Source organism: Electrophorus electricus, chromosome 20 (genome assembly GCF_013358815.1).
Source record: "Electrophorus electricus isolate fEleEle1 chromosome 20, fEleEle1.pri, whole genome shotgun sequence".
NCBI lineage: Eukaryota > Metazoa > Chordata > Actinopteri > Gymnotiformes > Gymnotidae > Electrophorus > Electrophorus electricus.
This window is the reverse complement of record NC_049554.1, coordinates 8,087,637-8,104,540: the sequence shown is the minus strand read 5'-3', so window position 1 is coordinate 8,104,540 and position 16,904 is coordinate 8,087,637. Positions and strand designations below refer to the sequence as shown.

At 39.5% G+C, this 16,904-nt stretch overlaps 1 protein-coding gene across 2 annotated transcripts in view; it reads left to right on the top strand.

The window, feature by feature from the left end:
• avil (advillin) overlaps positions 1-15,231 on the top strand; it is a 28,058-nt gene extending 12,827 nt beyond the window's left edge. The window contains exons 13-19 of one of the 2 annotated variants that reach the window (XM_027002016.2): positions 5,134-5,313; positions 10,524-10,672; positions 12,781-12,925; positions 13,208-13,396; positions 13,578-13,646; positions 13,751-13,864; positions 14,851-15,231. In XM_027002016.2, coding sequence (XP_026857817.2) covers positions 5,134-5,313; positions 10,524-10,672; positions 12,781-12,925; positions 13,208-13,396; positions 13,578-13,646; positions 13,751-13,864; positions 14,851-14,964 — 960 coding nt within the window. In that variant the 3' untranslated portion in view covers positions 14,965-15,231. Of the gene's footprint in view, positions 1-5,133; positions 5,314-10,523; positions 10,673-12,780; positions 12,926-13,207; positions 13,397-13,577; positions 13,647-13,744; positions 13,865-14,850 lie in introns of both variants that reach the window. The other variant, XM_027002015.2, reaches the window with a different exon arrangement.
• The last annotated feature ends 1,673 nt before the right edge of the window (positions 15,232-16,904 follow it).

Here is a 16,904-nt window from a genome sequence, read left to right as displayed (position 1 = left end):
TGCAGAAGCTCAGGTCATCTTCGCCCAGCTTGTCCTGAGCTCGCACAAGAAGTTATGCATGGACCCCGCCAAGGTATAGGCTGTAGAGAACTGGCCTAGCCCCACCTCAGTGCATCTGGTCCAACGCTTCCTGGGCTTCACTATTTTTTTTACCGCAGGTTCGTTAAGAACTTTAGTACAGTTGCAGTCCCACTGACCGCGATGACTAGGAAGGTGTCTGGTTGGTTCTGCTGGTCCACTGAAGCCCAGCAGGCATTCGAAGAACTAAAGTACCGTCTGATCACAGCTCCTATTCTTCAGCTCCCTCATGGAGAGTTTCCATTCATTGTTGAAGTGGAGGCATCCAAGATGGGTGTTGGTGCAATTCTGTCCCAGTGATCAGGAGAAGACAAAAAACTGCATCCCTGTGCCTACTTCTCTCAGCCTAAGAAAGGAATTACGACGTGGTTGGCCATGAATTCCTTGCAGTCAAGCTTGCGCTCGAGGAATGGAGGCACTGGCTGAAAGGAGCAAAACACCCCTTCCTGGTCTGGATGGACCACAAGAACTTGGCTTACATACAACACGCCAAGTGACTTATTCTGTGCCAGGCCAGATGGGGACTGTTCTTTGCCCAGTTTGACTTTACTTTATCATACTGGCCGGACACTAAGAACACTAAGTTAGATGCCCTCTCCCGCCAGTGGGAATCCTCGCCTTCTTCTGCTCTGCCCTTGACCATTATCCTCAGGGCCTGCATCATAGCAGCAATCTAGTGGGTGGTTGAGAAGGTAGTACGTCAGGGACTCCTTGCTGAACCAGACCCAGGTGGAGGCCCTCTGGGGCGGTTTCATGTACTTAAGGTGGTTAGAGCTCAGGTCCTTGAGTGGGGACATGCATCCCCCTTTCTGGCACACCCAGGAGTCACATGGATGCTTGAGTTTCTCCGTTGGCAGTTTTGGTGGCCCCACATGGAACCTGACTTCTGAGCATTTGTGTCGCACCTGTGCTCAGAGCAAGGATCCCTGGACAAGGCCCACTGGTCTGTTGCACCCACTGGCTGTAGCTTCACGCCCTTGGTCTCACCCATCACTCGATTTTATCACTAGGCTGCCCCCATCAAGGGGCAACATGGTAATTTTGGTGGTCGTCGACAGTTTCTCCAAGGCCGACTGCTTCTTTGAACTGCCAAAACTGCCATCTGCGAAGGAGACAGCTAAATTATTGCTTACACAGGTTTTCCATCTTCATGGGCAACCTAGCGACATCGTGTCAGACTGTGGGCCTCAATTCACTAGCCGGGTCTGGGGGGCCTTTTGTCGGTTGTTGGGGGCAGAAGCCAGCTTGTCCTCCAGCTTCTGTCCCCAATCCAACGGCCAGACCGAGAGGGTTAAGCAGGACTTGGAGTGCACCCTCCACTGTCTGGCCTCTTCCTGTCCATCCTTTTGGTCTGAGCACAACACCCTGTTGCACTCCTCCTTAGGCATGTCACCATTTGAATGTCAATTTGGGTATACTCCGCCCATGTTCCCTGACCAAGAGGCCGATGTGGGTGTCTGGTCTGCTGAGCAGACATTCGGGTGCTGCCACTTAGCCTGGCAAAGGGCACGCAGGGCTCTTTTATCTGCTGCTGCTGCTTAAAAGCATTACGCTGACAAGAGACGGCGACCAGTGCTGACTTACCGGCTAAGAGAGCAGGTTTGGCTATCGGCCAAGGACCTGCCTTTGCATTGATGTCCTCGCAAATTTGCTCCTCGCTACATCAGGCCATTCAAGGTTCTTTGTCGCATAAACCCTGTTTCTTATCGCCTTGCCCTTCCCCTGTCTTTGCGAGTCAACCCCACTTTCCACATGTCTCCTCTTAAGCCCGTACTGTGTTCAGCGGGCTAATCCAGCCCACTGGGTCTTCGCATAGTGGACAGTGCACCGGCATACACAGTCAAGCGTCTCTTAGATGTCCGTTGGGTCTGTGGTGGAGTCTAGTATTTGGTGGACTGGGAGCGTTACGGGGACCAAAGGGGTGGTCTGGCTGCCAGGGGGAGGCCTCGAGTCAGGCACACTACCATTCAGGCTTGATGCCCAACAGCTGTGCTAGGTCTATATAAGCCCAGTGACCCAGTCACTCAGTACTGGGTCTTTGCTAAAGGGTTGAGCCAAGCTCCTAGCTGGTAACTCTGGGTATTGAGGTCTGTGAGCCATTGTGCTACACCTCTCTTCTGCTCTTTGAGGGTGCCTGTGTTTTTACACTCCCCCTCTCTTCAGTTTTCCTTCTCAAGTCTGTCTGTCTCTCGAGGCTTCCCTTAGTCACTAAAGCACCTCCCTGTTTTCTGATTTTGTTTAGGAAGTTTTAGAGTTTCGTTTTCCCCAGTACATCAGGGCTGCCATTCTTCCCATGGTGTCCTTTGTTTTCCCTTTTTTCTATGCTGGGCGTTGTCTTTATTTTTTCCCACCTGTTTTTCGTCCTCCATTCCTTTGAAGTACTATATACACGCAGATTGTTTAATGGCTGCCACAGTCTAGCGGGAGCTGGTTCGACTCCCCACCTTTGGTTTTTTACTTCTCTTGTTTTTCTTGTTCTAAGATCTAACTATTTTGCACACAGGCCCACCATCATTAAAGCATGGTAGCTCACCCAGTGGCATATCAGTGTCATGCGCTATCTGACCTGGGTTTGAGCCTCATTACAAGTTCATAGAGGTTTTTAGTAGACATTGTCACAAAGCTTCACAGAAATCCAGGTCACACTTAATGACCAAACCAAGCATGACAGGGAACATCATCTGGATGGCAGCAGATAGTAAACTTATTGGCAAAAATTAGATTTACATAAATGGGATTATAGAGATGTACTATGATCACAGAGAGGAGAAATTTGTGAGGTGGGATGGTGCAAAAATTTCTGTTTTAAGTCTGTTGTGTCTAGAGGAACAAGCTCAGTGAAACATGGAAGGAAGAAGTTCAATATTTATACAAGGCAGATTTAAACGGTCCAAGAAAGAGGTTTGAAGTTAATGGGACCATGGGGATCAGAAGTTCATAAGGGATGTGACACTGTTTACTAAAAACTCTGGAGTGTCCTAGAGCACAAGTGATTGCAAGATTATGGCCAGAAGGTGATGTGCATATGCAAATGGTTTCAAAATGGTAAAACTGGTCTGGTTTAAAGAACCAAAGAAACTACATGGCAGTGTCTTGTACTGGTGTGATATCAGGCAGCAATGCATCCATGTTGGAACTGGTCAGAGAGTAACATCAGATCACATGTAGCTTAACAAAGCAGATGGTTAAGTATATGTGGAGCACAGAGTACTTAAAATGAGGAGTATATGGTGATCATAGTATAAAGATTCCACAAGGTCCAATTATAACAGTTTAACTAAAAATGAAGCCAGGAGGTATGAGAGCATCTTAAATCATTAGCATCTTGGTTTTTTTTAAAAAGCTGGCATAAATGTATAGGGCACTGTTAAAGCAAACTACTCATGTTGAAACAATATCCACAATTAATTCTGTGGGTTGCTAGACTAACTTTTTATGTACCTATGGATGTTATAAAGGCATATTGTAGTTATTGCATTATGCAATGTCTATTTCTGAAGACTGTTATAGTAATGTTATGTACCTGTGTGTATTGAATAAATCACAAATGAGAATAAGGTTTTCAGTAGGATTCTGTCATCAGTATAGCAATGGATGCTAAATCTTACGAATAAATACACACAGTAGCAAAATAGGAGTGATTCCAGTTAGAGATGCAGTATCCTCATGAAGTCAGAGAAATCAGATTTAGAAACAATAAGCAGTTGGTCAGATAAGATTTAAACCCAAAGACAGCCAGTTCCCTGGCTAAGCAACCTTATCAAGTAGATTGTTGTGGTTTATCAAATAAAGTAGCACCAGTGCAGATTTATAGTTATATTCAGAAGCCAGTTACACATCATTTATTATCTGACCTAGGAACATCTCTATACTGTGAGTGAAGCCTACAATTTATTGCCATTGAATAAAATCCTAAAACATTGTTAACTGGCTAGTTTGATTCCTGTTTAATTGCATTTAAATAATAATCTAGGATTACACTGGTATTTTCTGTCAGAGCACAAAATTATGATGATCAACTTCCTATAGTTGTAACATTGAGCAGTAAGGAGGCGGACGCATGTGCGGAGAGGAGCGAGATTTATTCAGGGAAAATCCAAAATCAGAGTTGTTGTAGTAGTCCAGGGTCATAGAGCTGACACGGAGAGCACGGGAATACATGACTTAACAAAACAAACACACACACGAAGGCAAACGGGGAAGCAGGCTATAACTAAGGCTAGGAAACATGAAGGCTAAGATACACACAAAGAAACAACCATAATGAAACACATTCACTAATTCAAACAATGAACAGCCACGACCAAGGCACACAACAGGTTTTATATACACAAACTAGAAATGAGGGACAGGTGTACGCAATCAAACAATGAGAGTACAAAACGAAACTATGTAACGGAACTAAACACATGACAGGGAAAACATGGAACAGGGAAGGGACCGATCGTGACAATAGTTAATCAGATGTTCTACAGTTTAAGAAAAGTTTTCAGTTTAGACTAATGGCGTTTCTGTTCCAGGTTTGTCAATGTCTGTTTTAGAAAGAGGGATTGATCCAAGTGATGCAATATCATTAAATGCAATACACAAGCAGACACTAAACCTTAGCAGACACCTTAGCAGACACCAAGCAGACACTAAACTAAACTAGATCAAGTTTATAGGATTGTATGGTAAATTTGGCATGCTTGGTGCAGTAGAGGGGTGACCAACAAAATATCTTTACACAGGTGTAACTTGAACATGGCAATGATAGCCAATAATATCAGTGTTAATCTTAGTCTGTGGGAGACAAACTTCTACCTGTAGGGAAAAACTGTAAAGGTTGAAAATAAAGTGAAACACTGCTTGCATTTGTTTTCAGAAATGTGTGGTAGTGAAAAAATAGAAAGAAATAAGAAGAAATAGTCAAATAACTTGAAAAACAGAAATCACATGTTATTTTAAAATACCATTTTAGGAGCCATCAGGGCACTGTAAAGCTCAGAATGTTTTAAAAGGTTTTAACAATATTCAAAATAAATAACCTTTTAATAAACTGACTTTCATTTTCAGGGAGGTACTTCCAGAAAGGGAGGCTCGGATCCAGGAAGTCTTGTCCATCTTTTTCAGATAAGTGGCTCAGACTCATTCAACACTAAAGCTATAGAGGTACCAGCCCAGGCTGCTTCTCTTAATTCCAATGATGTCTTCCTGCTGAAGAGTCCGGGTGGCATCTACCTGTGGTATGGAAAGGTGGGTGGTGAAAAAAACTATACAATAGGACAATATGGTTCTAACTGTGATACAACAAACTCTTGACTTCTGGGCCCCACATCATTTTTGTTGTTTTTAGTTTCTCTGACATTTTGTGTTTCTATAAGCTGGGTGCTCTCACCTGTATGTGTATAGTATAAACAATTTCAAAACAATTGTCCTTTGACTACACAATTGCCAATTGTCCTTTGACTCCCAGTGGTGTAACTACTGGGCAGATGGGGGTGGGGGGAGGCTTGGGGCATAGCTACTGGGCTCGCTGAAATTCCAATCAGGCCACTTCAGTCAGCACTTATGCTACGCATCTGTAACATGAACAGATCCTTTAATGTAACAACACCTTTCAGTAGCCAAACTACTTTTTTTTAACTCCCATAACAGTTGCCCTTTTATTCATAATGTGTCTCATTCATGGTAGACAAACTGGCAAATGTTTTATAATTGCTCTTGCAAACATGATATACTCATTATTTATAATACTAAAATCCTAAACAGGGAAAGTAATTCCATTAAACTATATCAAAATATGTATTTTATCTAAATATTAACTTCACACAGCAATGATTCTCATACATTCTTATTTGGCAAGTAATGTGTCAGCTAAATATAATATTCATTGCAATCAAAATAGGTAGTCTAACAAAAATCTATGGTTAACATTAGAGAAGGCTTTAACATTTTAGGTATGATGGCGGTAAATTGAAGCACAAAAGCAAAAAATAAAAATAATAAATCTGAGCAGTTAACGGAGTTAAACAGACTTCATAAACTTAGTAAGACTGGTTGGTTTGGCTTCTATTTCCATTGAAAATGCTAGAGCAAGCAAATTGAACATATACATCTATAGTAGAACTTTGCATCAATAGCTGTATTCTGTAAACTTGCATAGCTTGTGAGGGGATGGAGTTGCATAGCTTAAGACCACTGAGTTAAAAATAGTAAGTTTCAGACAGAGGTCCTTCATCAGCTGTACAAGCAAATTGCTTCTGAGGAGGAACCAGTTTGTGTTAGAAAAAAGTAGAAAAAAAAAAGTAGTTTAAATCATAACATTCATTCCATGGGGTTCTAAATGTAGAGTGTAGAGCTTTATCTTTCCAAACTTCTTTACTGCCACAACAACAACTGGCAGTGCAAAGAGATATGTCATTAATGCAATATCCCTTAGTATTAAAATGCCTTGCCACTGGAAATGACAAATCTTTCATTCTGGTGGTTCAAATGTGTTCATAAAAACAATCAGTAAGCCTTCTTTTGTTTTTTTCAATGTAAAGTTGATTACATCTCTTGCAAAACAGTAGACAACTCCCATAGTAATTCATGATGAGGAATGGGTGATAACAAATTATATGATTTCATATTAGTTATTTTCCTGGCAGTGTTAATACATTTACATGTAGCACATCTAGAGCAGTTGCAGGCTACATTGACATGATTATTATCTGAATGGTCATTTAGCTCACTCTTGACGAGCATGTATTTTGATGTTTTGGCTCATCTGTAGGAGACTAGTGGAGGATCCTTAAAAATGGATGTGGTCTCTATCTCATCCTGGATTCTGAAGTGTTTAAGTATAATATTAGCCATAGTTTTATTAGTAGGATGAAAAGTCATACTGATGTGGAAGCTATGGACAAAAAAAACAGCGAATTGGAGCACAACCTTTCCACATGCTCAGATGAGGATGCAATCTACTTGCAATCTACTTTATGCAATCTACTTTATGCAAGCTCTGTCTAGAAGCAGCCTGACTGCAAGAAATTAGTCTTGATATGGAAGGGCGAATGAGGTGATCAAATACTCACATATTAAATGTTGCAGAGAGTCTGGGTTCGAGTTCCTTCTTAATCTGTGTAAAAAGTGGAACAACCTGTAGAACTAGCCCTCCTTAATAAGCACTTTAATGTACAGATATTGCTGTGTAGGGTTCATAGGTCACCTTGTTCTGCCAGGTAAAATTTGTGATCTGGAAAGTAAAATCTTTAAACCATTTAGTAAAATGTAGCAGAGCCAATTGAAATGGCTTGTGATAGGAATTGTCATTCTATAGGAAATGCATCTGAGCACACCTGATCGCTTCAGATTGAGAGCTGGGTGGGTCAGTTATTCCACTCCACTTTTAACTCTAAATCAAGGGGAACAGCAATACTTATTAACAAACTTATTTTGTTCATCATCTTTGGATCGAAGCTAACCCAACCATCTTGCCTCTTCTAAATCAACTAATTCAGTCAGTTTTTTTCTTGACACATATGGCATGACAGGATGGTTATGGCAATTTCTTAACCCTATATCTAGGAGCCATTCTTTTTTCTCACATGTTCATTAAACATACTTTTTTGAATAAAAACTTTCTACCCTTGCTTACTGACTATGAGTATCATGCCAATGTGATATCTGATCATGCCCCATTACAGTGACTTTATGTATACCAACCACACATGGTGATTGCCATCCTTGGCATCTAAACATGATGTTACTGTCTGATTAATATTTTGTCATTTATTTCAAAGGAAATATCCGTGTTTCTGGAATATAATACCACCCTGGCAATATCCCCCTCAACTATTTGGGAATCAGTGAAGGCATATTTATTAGGACAGATAATATCCTACACTTCCTTCCTTAGGAAAAATCAAACAAAATGCCTTGAGAAACTAACAGGTGACATTTTCATGCTGGATAGGGTAATAGCAGAGTCTCCATCTCTAGAATGGTATAAACAGTGACTTCTCATGCAAACAGAATATAATCTCTTATCTATAAAACAGGCTGAAAATGTGATTAATAAAATTCAGTATAAAATGCATGAAGATGATAAAAATACTGGAAGGATTCTGGCACATCAGTTATGCCAGAAAACAGTAAATCAGTCTTTATCAGAAATAATTGATGAATTGGGTATCAAACAGGTGGATCACTCATGGATTAAAAAGTGTTTTTTCAACTTTTAATCACTTAGGGATGAGTCACTGCTGGAATCATTTTTTTGACAAGTTAAACACCCCCTTTGTTGATGCTGAAGCAGCAAAACAACTTGATGGTCCACTTTCTGCTGGAGTAAAGTATTTGCAAAAATGGGAAATGTCCAGGACCTAATGGGCATCCAAGTGAATTCTTTAAATTTGCTAAAAATTTTAATTTGCTAAAGAACTCTTACTTTCGATGTTGGAAGAATTATTTGCTTCTGGCTCACTATCTCCACCCATGCACCAAGCGGTCATATCCCTAATTCTCAAGAAAGACAAAAATCAAGTTGAATGTGGCTTTTATAATCCAATCGTATTGTCATGGTAGCTCAGTGGTTAAGGTACTTGAAGGTTGGTTCAAGCCCCACCACCAAGTTGCCAGGTGCTACAAAAGATGGATGGAGAAAATGAAAGCAAAACAAATACACAATACATGGTAACCATGACAATGTACACTCTGGGAGGGGCCAAGGGTGATACATTACATGCTATGCTCTGTTCAAGTGTTTGTGCCTGTATCTGCATATACATTCAATCCAATTGTGAAACACTCCTGTAAAATTTGGACACAATTTAGATGTGCTTTTTCATACATGCTCCCATAGACAGAAATCCCATATTCACTTCCTCAGTGATTGACAGAGCTTTTAAAGAATATGCAAACAAAGGGTTTTACACAGTAAAGGACTTATTTATGGATAACAATTTTGTTTCATTCATCAAAATTTGTATTATTCCTTGGACATAATTTTTCAGATATTTACTGCTCTGTAGTCTTATTACATCAAATTACTCCCAATTTCCCACCTAACCATCCAAATCTCTTCTGGATGCTATTCTTGAAATCATCCTGAACAAAAATATAATCTGGAGACTCAATGTACTAAAACAAGAATTTGAAGAGGATTTAGATATAATCTGGTGCAGAATACATTCCTCTTCAATCTGCCAAAGACATATTGTGATACAGTTCAAGATTGTCCACTGTTTACACTGGTGTAAAGTAAAGCTAAAATTTTTATTTTTTATTTTTTACCAAAAATTGATCCCATGTGTGACAGGTGCAAAACAGAACTAGCCACCCTCTCACACATGTTCTGGTCATGCCGAAAACTAACTTTCTTTTGGGAATTGATATTCAAAATTACTTTGGCGGGGTTGGGGGTGTTCTGTCATGTTTGTCCCTCCCTGGCATCGCGGTTCCCACGCCAACGCCTCTGTGTAGTTACTTCCTTATGTTTTCTTGTTTTGGTTTCGTCCCCTAGTGAGTTCTATTACTTACGAGTTATTGTAATCACCTGGATCTTGTTTGTCCTTGTTACTCTCTGTATATAAGCACCGTGTGTTCAATTTGTCTTTGCAAAGTCTTGTCAACTCATGTTACGTTTCTGAGCCACTTGTCATTGTATTTGCTGAATCTCTGCCTGTTTTTGGATAACCCTCTTTGCCTGTTCCCTGTCTTTTTTGGTTGCTTCGTTGGCTGATTTCTGGATTTTGACCCTGGCTAGTACTTTGGATTGTGTCTGTGGAATTCCCTTTTCTCTAATAAAGCTGCATTCATGTTTCTGCGAGTGACTCAATCTCTGCACATGCTCAGAGCATTACATCTGGCAAGACAACATGCTACTTAAATGGAAATATACATCCCCGCCTACATTTAATTATGGGGTTAAAGATTTAATCTCCTGTTTGACTTTTGTAAAAATCCACTACACTTTAAGTGGTGAACATACAAGATTTGACTTCTGGCATTGTTATTATTCTTATTGACACTGAGCTCAGCTACTTTTATTTGTCTGCTTGTTGATACATTATGGATATGTAACTATGATGTTGGGGTGCTTGAGCTGTATTTTTTTCCTCTTTCTCCTTTCCTTTTTTGTTTTTCCTGTTCTCTTTTTTTCTATTTTCTATGTATCAGACTGATCAAAACTAATAAAAAGAGCTTTAATCAAAAAAGGAAGAGCAAACAGTTTGGTAGAACTATTGTTTTCATCCATTATCTTAAGTAAAGCCAACTTCTTGTTTTTAATACAACCCATAAGCTATTCAATCAATACATCAGTTTTATATCACAGGATGTTGTTTAAATAAAAATGTAAAACATTGTATTGTATTTCATCAGATCTAATGTGATATGATTCAGTTTATTTGTAGGTACAATAATAGAGCATCTTGGCACGCTTCCACCTCTGGTCACGCTTTGTCTTTGTGATGACACAGGGCTCAAGTGGCGATGAGAGGGCCATGGCTAAGGAGGTGAGTGCTGTTCTTGGCCAAGGCTCATCTGAGGATATAATGGCTGAGGGGCAGGAACCCATTGAATTCTGGAACCTTCTGAGTGGAAAGGCCCCATATGCAAATGACAAAAGGTAAATGTTAAAAGAGGTATGTAAGTTTCTGTCATAATGTTCAATCTCTTCAGTCTACATGTAAATCATGATTATATTAGAGATCAGAGTTCTCTTGGTGCAGAAAAAGGATTTAGAAAAAAATAAAAGCATAGCTTAATAGCTTAAATCCGCAGACCATGACCAGTCCGGGGTCAACCAAATCATGTTTTCAAACTTTCAGAAGTGAATATCACAATGTGGAACTCTAAATTTGTTGTCACAAAGCAGCTATACAAATGTGTAAGGTGGGCTCCAACCCAGGTCAGCTAGGTGATGACAACAGCCTACTGGGTGAGTAACCATGCTCTAGCAATGGTGGGCCCGTGTGCAGAACAGTTAGATCTTGGATCAGGTAAAACAAAAGGGAAAAACTAAACACCACGCCGAGCATGGAAAAAGGGAGAACAAAGGATGCCACGGGAAGAAATGGCAACCCCGATGCACTGGAGAAAACCAAACTAAAACTTCCCAAACAAAACCAAAAAACAGGGAGGAACTTGAATGGCTAAGGGAAGCCTCAGGAGACTTGAGAGGGGAAAACTGGAGAGGGGCAGGAATGTGTAAAAACACAAACACCCTCACAGACAAGAAGTGAGGTGTAGCATGAGGGCTCACAGACCTCAATACCTGAAGTTACCAGCTAGGCGCTTAGCTCAGAACTTTGGCAAAGACCCAGTACTGAATGACTGGGTAATTGGGCTTATATAAGGTCTAGCCCAGTTAGGTGTTATGCCTGGTTAGGGGTGTGCCTGACTCATGGTCTCCCTCTGGTGGCTGGAGGGGTCCTCGGCTTGGCACCAACCCTTACAAAATGTCCATTTCCAAGCCCCCAGTGAGCAAGACAAGGGCAACTATGGCAAGGAAAAATTCCCTAAAGCATGATGAAGAAACCTTGAGAGGAACCAAGACTTAAGGGGGCTTCACAATCAGTCACCACAATAGTAACAATATAGGCAATAAGGAACAAAGTAAATAGAGAAATAAAAATTAATAAATAATAATGAAATAAAAAATATGCAATTAATGTCTAGTCCAGTTTTCTAGAAGTCCTAGTCCGGTCCTGATGGTGATGGTCTGAAACCCATCTGCCACGAAACTGTCCATCAATGGAAATGGAGAAGAATTTGGCTGGGGTGGAGGTGTACTGGGCTACAGCAGGGGACATCAAGGGGTAGTGGGAGTAGCCATGGCAGCTGAGATGGGTTGAGGTTCAGTAACATCATGACATCAGGGGTAGGTGTACCTTGGCAGAAAGAGAGAATAGATTATTAGGCATGTCCAGGTACAAAGGTGTGTAAATTAGGGAACTATAATGTGTGAAGATGGACTCCGGCAGATCTAGCTATGACAGCATAGCTAAAAGGATAGAGCCAGAAGGAATAGCAAGCATGAGGGCACCCTGAAACATCAGCACTCCGCCGCTCTCAGTCAAGAAACATGAGTGAAAAAAGGTGAAGGGACAGTATCATAACATCTCAGTTTATCATAAATCTCAATGCCCACAGACCCACAGATCTACACCTTTACCTAAGATGGGAAGTAGTTATGTCTGAGTATCGAACATTTACAGGAAGGTTATTCCATAGTGTGGGAGCTTTATAGGAAAAGACTCTGCCCACTGTGGTAGATTTCCTTATTCTTGGTACTAGTAAAGAGACTGCACCTTTTGATCTAAGCAGATGTGGTAGGTCATAATGCACTAGGAGGTCTCTAAGGTACTGTAGGGCAAGACAATTCATAATGTCTAGCGGATAAAACATGCATATTAATTTAGCAAGGGACATCAACAAACAAGTTTTGAGATGTTCACCCTAACCAAGATAGTATAATAAGCCCCAAAATAGTGTCAAGTTTATGCAATCTCAATATCTCTGGAGACCAAGATCTAAGGATTGGGACTCCACTCTGGTAACCCTTAGGTATGTCTAGGTTATATTTGACTGTTTAGATGAAGATCTAAGCAGTTTAAATCATGTATAACCTAGACATAAATCAAGTCATTACATCTTAAATTAGTTTTCATCAGCTTTTGTAGTAGTACATGACTTAGATTTTAGATTTATACCAATTTTGATGTCTGCTACAAGGCTACAGCAGGTTGTTCCAGATCATCAGCCCCGCCTCTTTGAGTGCTCCAATAAGACAGGCAGGTTCACTGTCACTGAGATTGCCCAGTTCACACAGGAAGATCTCAGTGAGGATGATGTCATGCTTCTGGACACATGGGATCAGGTACTTCTTCTGTATTTTGTATTCACACACTGTTACCTGCTTACTAATAAATTAAGTACAACTAGTAATTCTAGTACAACTACAACTGTATTGTATTGTAATTTTCTTTGTCAAAAATATTTGACAAATTTCACAAAAAAATAAAAAAGTCTGCTTCTAAATCGACCCTAGCATTAGGCATAATTTGTTTAGTACAAAGATTTGCCTTAAAATGATTCCTATGTAAAACCTATGCAAATCAAAAGGTCTTAAAGCACAAGTTGGCCTTTTGGCCTTTTTCAGGTTTTACTTTGGATTGGAAATCAAGCAAATGAAGTGGAGCATCAAGAGTCTGTGGTTACATGTCAAGAATACCTGCGGACCCATCCTGGAAGTCGGGATTGTGACACACCTATCCTGCTTGTAAAGCAAGGGTTTGAGCCCCCTACTTTTACTGGTTGGTTCACTGCCTGGGATCCCACAAAATGGAGTGTGAGATTGATTTTCATACCATCTGTTTAATGTTAGTGTTAATTCTAAACACAGAATTTTTAAAGAGTTTGAAATCAGCACCTATACTCACCTAATGATGTCTTTTCCCTCTAACTGATGTTGAACAGATGTTCAACTAGAAATTTTTTCCTCTAAACAAATAATCATTGTCCTTTATCAGGGTGGAAAATCCTATGAGCAGTTAAAGGAAGAATTGGGAGACGTTACATCATTGAAAAAAATTACAACTGTATGATTTTTTCATTATTAAGTACTTTTGCATTCTTGGTACAAAAAATGGAACCATTCTTGTACTGTAGTATGAAATTACAATAATTACTATCATAGGACAAGAATGCTAACCAAGCAAGTTTGGAGAAGAAGACCTATCAGCCTTACCCTCCTGAGATGCTGGTAAACAAACAGGCTGGACAGCTACCAGCAGGAGTGGATCCTGCCCAAAAGGAGGTGAGTGATGATATAGTATTATTCCCCTGTACTAAATTCACTATAGAAATAAATCATCAAAGTATTTTATCCACCTTAATCGTATATCTTTAATCTTGGTCACAGTTATGTCACATTAGGAGTTAAACACCACAAGTATGAGAATACTTTAAACTATATTTATATTTACTTGGATGTTATAAAGACTGGGGAGGAAGGCCAAGACCATTGTGGAATAATCTTCAACAGGACACATTGCTTGAATTCATGAACATTCAGTGAAGATACTTACAAAGACTAGAATTGACTTGCTGCAAACAAGTGGACTCATCTGATACCAGACATCTATTAATTATTTCTTCTAAATGAATGTTTTCTGATAGGGCAGTGGAAAACAAAGTGTTTAAAAACTTGGCATGAGCAATCCAGTGCCAGGTTTGCATTGCTACATAAAGTATTACAATTCAGATAATACTCAGCATATTTCTCATTATATCTAAGCAAAATTTAAAAGAACTGCCTATGTATCAAAAACATAAAAGTTTAAACATCATGTCAATGTCATGTCAATTTGCTTTGAGAACAAAAAAGGCTGCTTTGACCCAATATCATGAAACCAAGGCATAATCCAAATGAGAAATTCTCTTCAGATGAATTCAGCGCGAAAGAGTTTTTAAGATCATTGTTTTTCATTTGTGAAAATAAGTGCACTGACATGAATGCTGTGTATTTAAATGGATGATACAATCTGAAAGGTAAATTACCAAAATTTAGCCAAAATTACTTTAAATATTACATTTAGAGTGCTAGTTCTCTCGTTAATCCAACATAACAAAAGAGAAATACACACCATCTTTGTTTCATTGTTTGATGTGGGTTTGTCTGGGTAGCCATTATTTTCATAATTTCTTAAGGGTCTTGATGCTGCTCCTTAGAGCTTTGAATGATTGGTGATCTGTTTGGTTGGTGTACATGTTTAATTAACACTTTCTTTTTCTCTCTTACAGAAATATCTCTCAGATGCAAATTTCCAGGACTTATTTGGAATGTCCAAAGATGGGTTTTTCAGTTTACCACAGTGGAAGCAAGTGAACATCAAGAAGAAACTTGGGTTATTTTGATTTTTTAAAATATAAAATATACCCATTATATTGGAAATAATTTCCTAGTACACCTAGTACATGTACAGTTAAAGACTATAACTCATCTGTTGTCATGCACAAGCTGTCTTAGCCATCCTCCAACTCTGGTAAAAACTGGTCAGCAGTGTTTCTATGGTCAGAAACAAAACAGTGATGAATAAGGTAGTGATACAATCAATAGCTACAGTCTATAACTGTACACCTTTAAAATACATCTGACAGATGTTACCAACAGCAACCAGTGAGTGTGTGTACAAGGTGGGTGTTTCTAATAAAGCAGGGACTGAGTAAATGTATTTGTATTTTATTTATGGAAGTCAGCATTAATGCTTTGTCATTTATTATGGCTGGGAAAAGCCCAGTTACAGAAATCTAACAAAATGTAATAGGTGTTAATATGTGATATAAAGGGCTGATTCTTTGTGGAGTTATTCCCAGATATTAAAACAGTGAGGTAATAAAAAGAGTCTTTGCAGACAGGAAGGTTTAAACTATGAATTAGAAATAATAATATAAAAAGAGAGTCTGTAGTCCTTATGAAGTGATTTGTGTATGGAAAGGAGGTTTCTGCAGGTCTCTCCAAAAGCCCATGCAGACACTGGTGCGGGTGACCTCAAGGCCACTGAACAAGTGTAAAGCATAAAGGATACAACTTTATCAGCATTGGACATTGTGAAGTAAAATTATCTTTGCTAAAGAACTGAAGGCCCCTTTGTGAGCATCTGTTCATCATCTCCACCAAGGACAGTAGTGTGGAAAAACAACATCTTGCAAGTGTCTGGTTATAAAAGATGGGGTGGGAAAAAAAAAAAAAAAGATGTTTAATTTGCATAATGATGAATATTCATGACAATATTGAATTTTAATTTATGTGATGAATATTATATGATTTAGATATACTGGTGGTGATTTTAAAAGTTTACACGGAATAAAAAGGAGGAGCAATTATACACTGCCTAGCCAAAAAAAAAAGGTCACCACCTGGGTTTAACTAAGCAAATAGGTAAGCGCCTCCCATTGGATAATTACTGCATGGGTGGTTATGTTTCAGATGGCAACAAGTTATTTAACCCTAACTGATGCAGTAAGTAGCTTCTTATTTGTTAAACCCCATTGAGAATCTTTGGGATGTGCTGGAGACGACTTTGCGCAGTGGTCAAAATCTCCCATCATCAATACAAAATATTGGGGAAAAAATAATTCAACTCTGGACAGAAATAAATGTTGTGACATTGCAGAAGCTTGTGGAAACGATGCCACAGCGAATGTGTGCCATAATCAAAGTTAAAGGCGGTCCAATTAAATATTAGTGTCATGAGCAATCCCTTCCTTCTTCCATGTTCCATGTTTTCCCTGTCTTGTGTTTAGTTCAGTTCTATAGTTCCGTTTTGTCCTTACCTTGTTTGATTGTATACACCTGTCCGTCGTTTCTAGTTTTGTGAAGTTCATGTATTTAAACCCTGTTGTGTGCCTTGGTCGTGGCACCCAACGGGGTAATAAATCATTGAATTATTGAATGATTTGTGAATGTGGTCTGTTGTGCTTCATTGATTGAATGTGTTTAGTTCATTGTGTTTGCATGTTTATTCATATGGCTGTGTTGGTTTGTACTCCATGTTTCCTAGCTTTTGTGTTTCCTAGCCCCGAGTTTTCCCTAGTTTTTTGTTATAGCATGATTCCCCTGTTTGCTTTCGTGTACTCTTGTTTTGTTTACTCATGTATCCCCGTGGTCTCTGTGTTGGCTCTTTGACCCTGGACTACGATAACGACTCTGATTTTGGATTTGCCCATAATAAATCTCGCTCATCTCTGCACATACGTCCGCCTCCTTACGCTTAACATTACAATTACAGTGTGTGACCCTGTTTTTGGCCAGGCAGTGTATAAAAATTGAAATATTTTGTGCCCCTCAGACATTC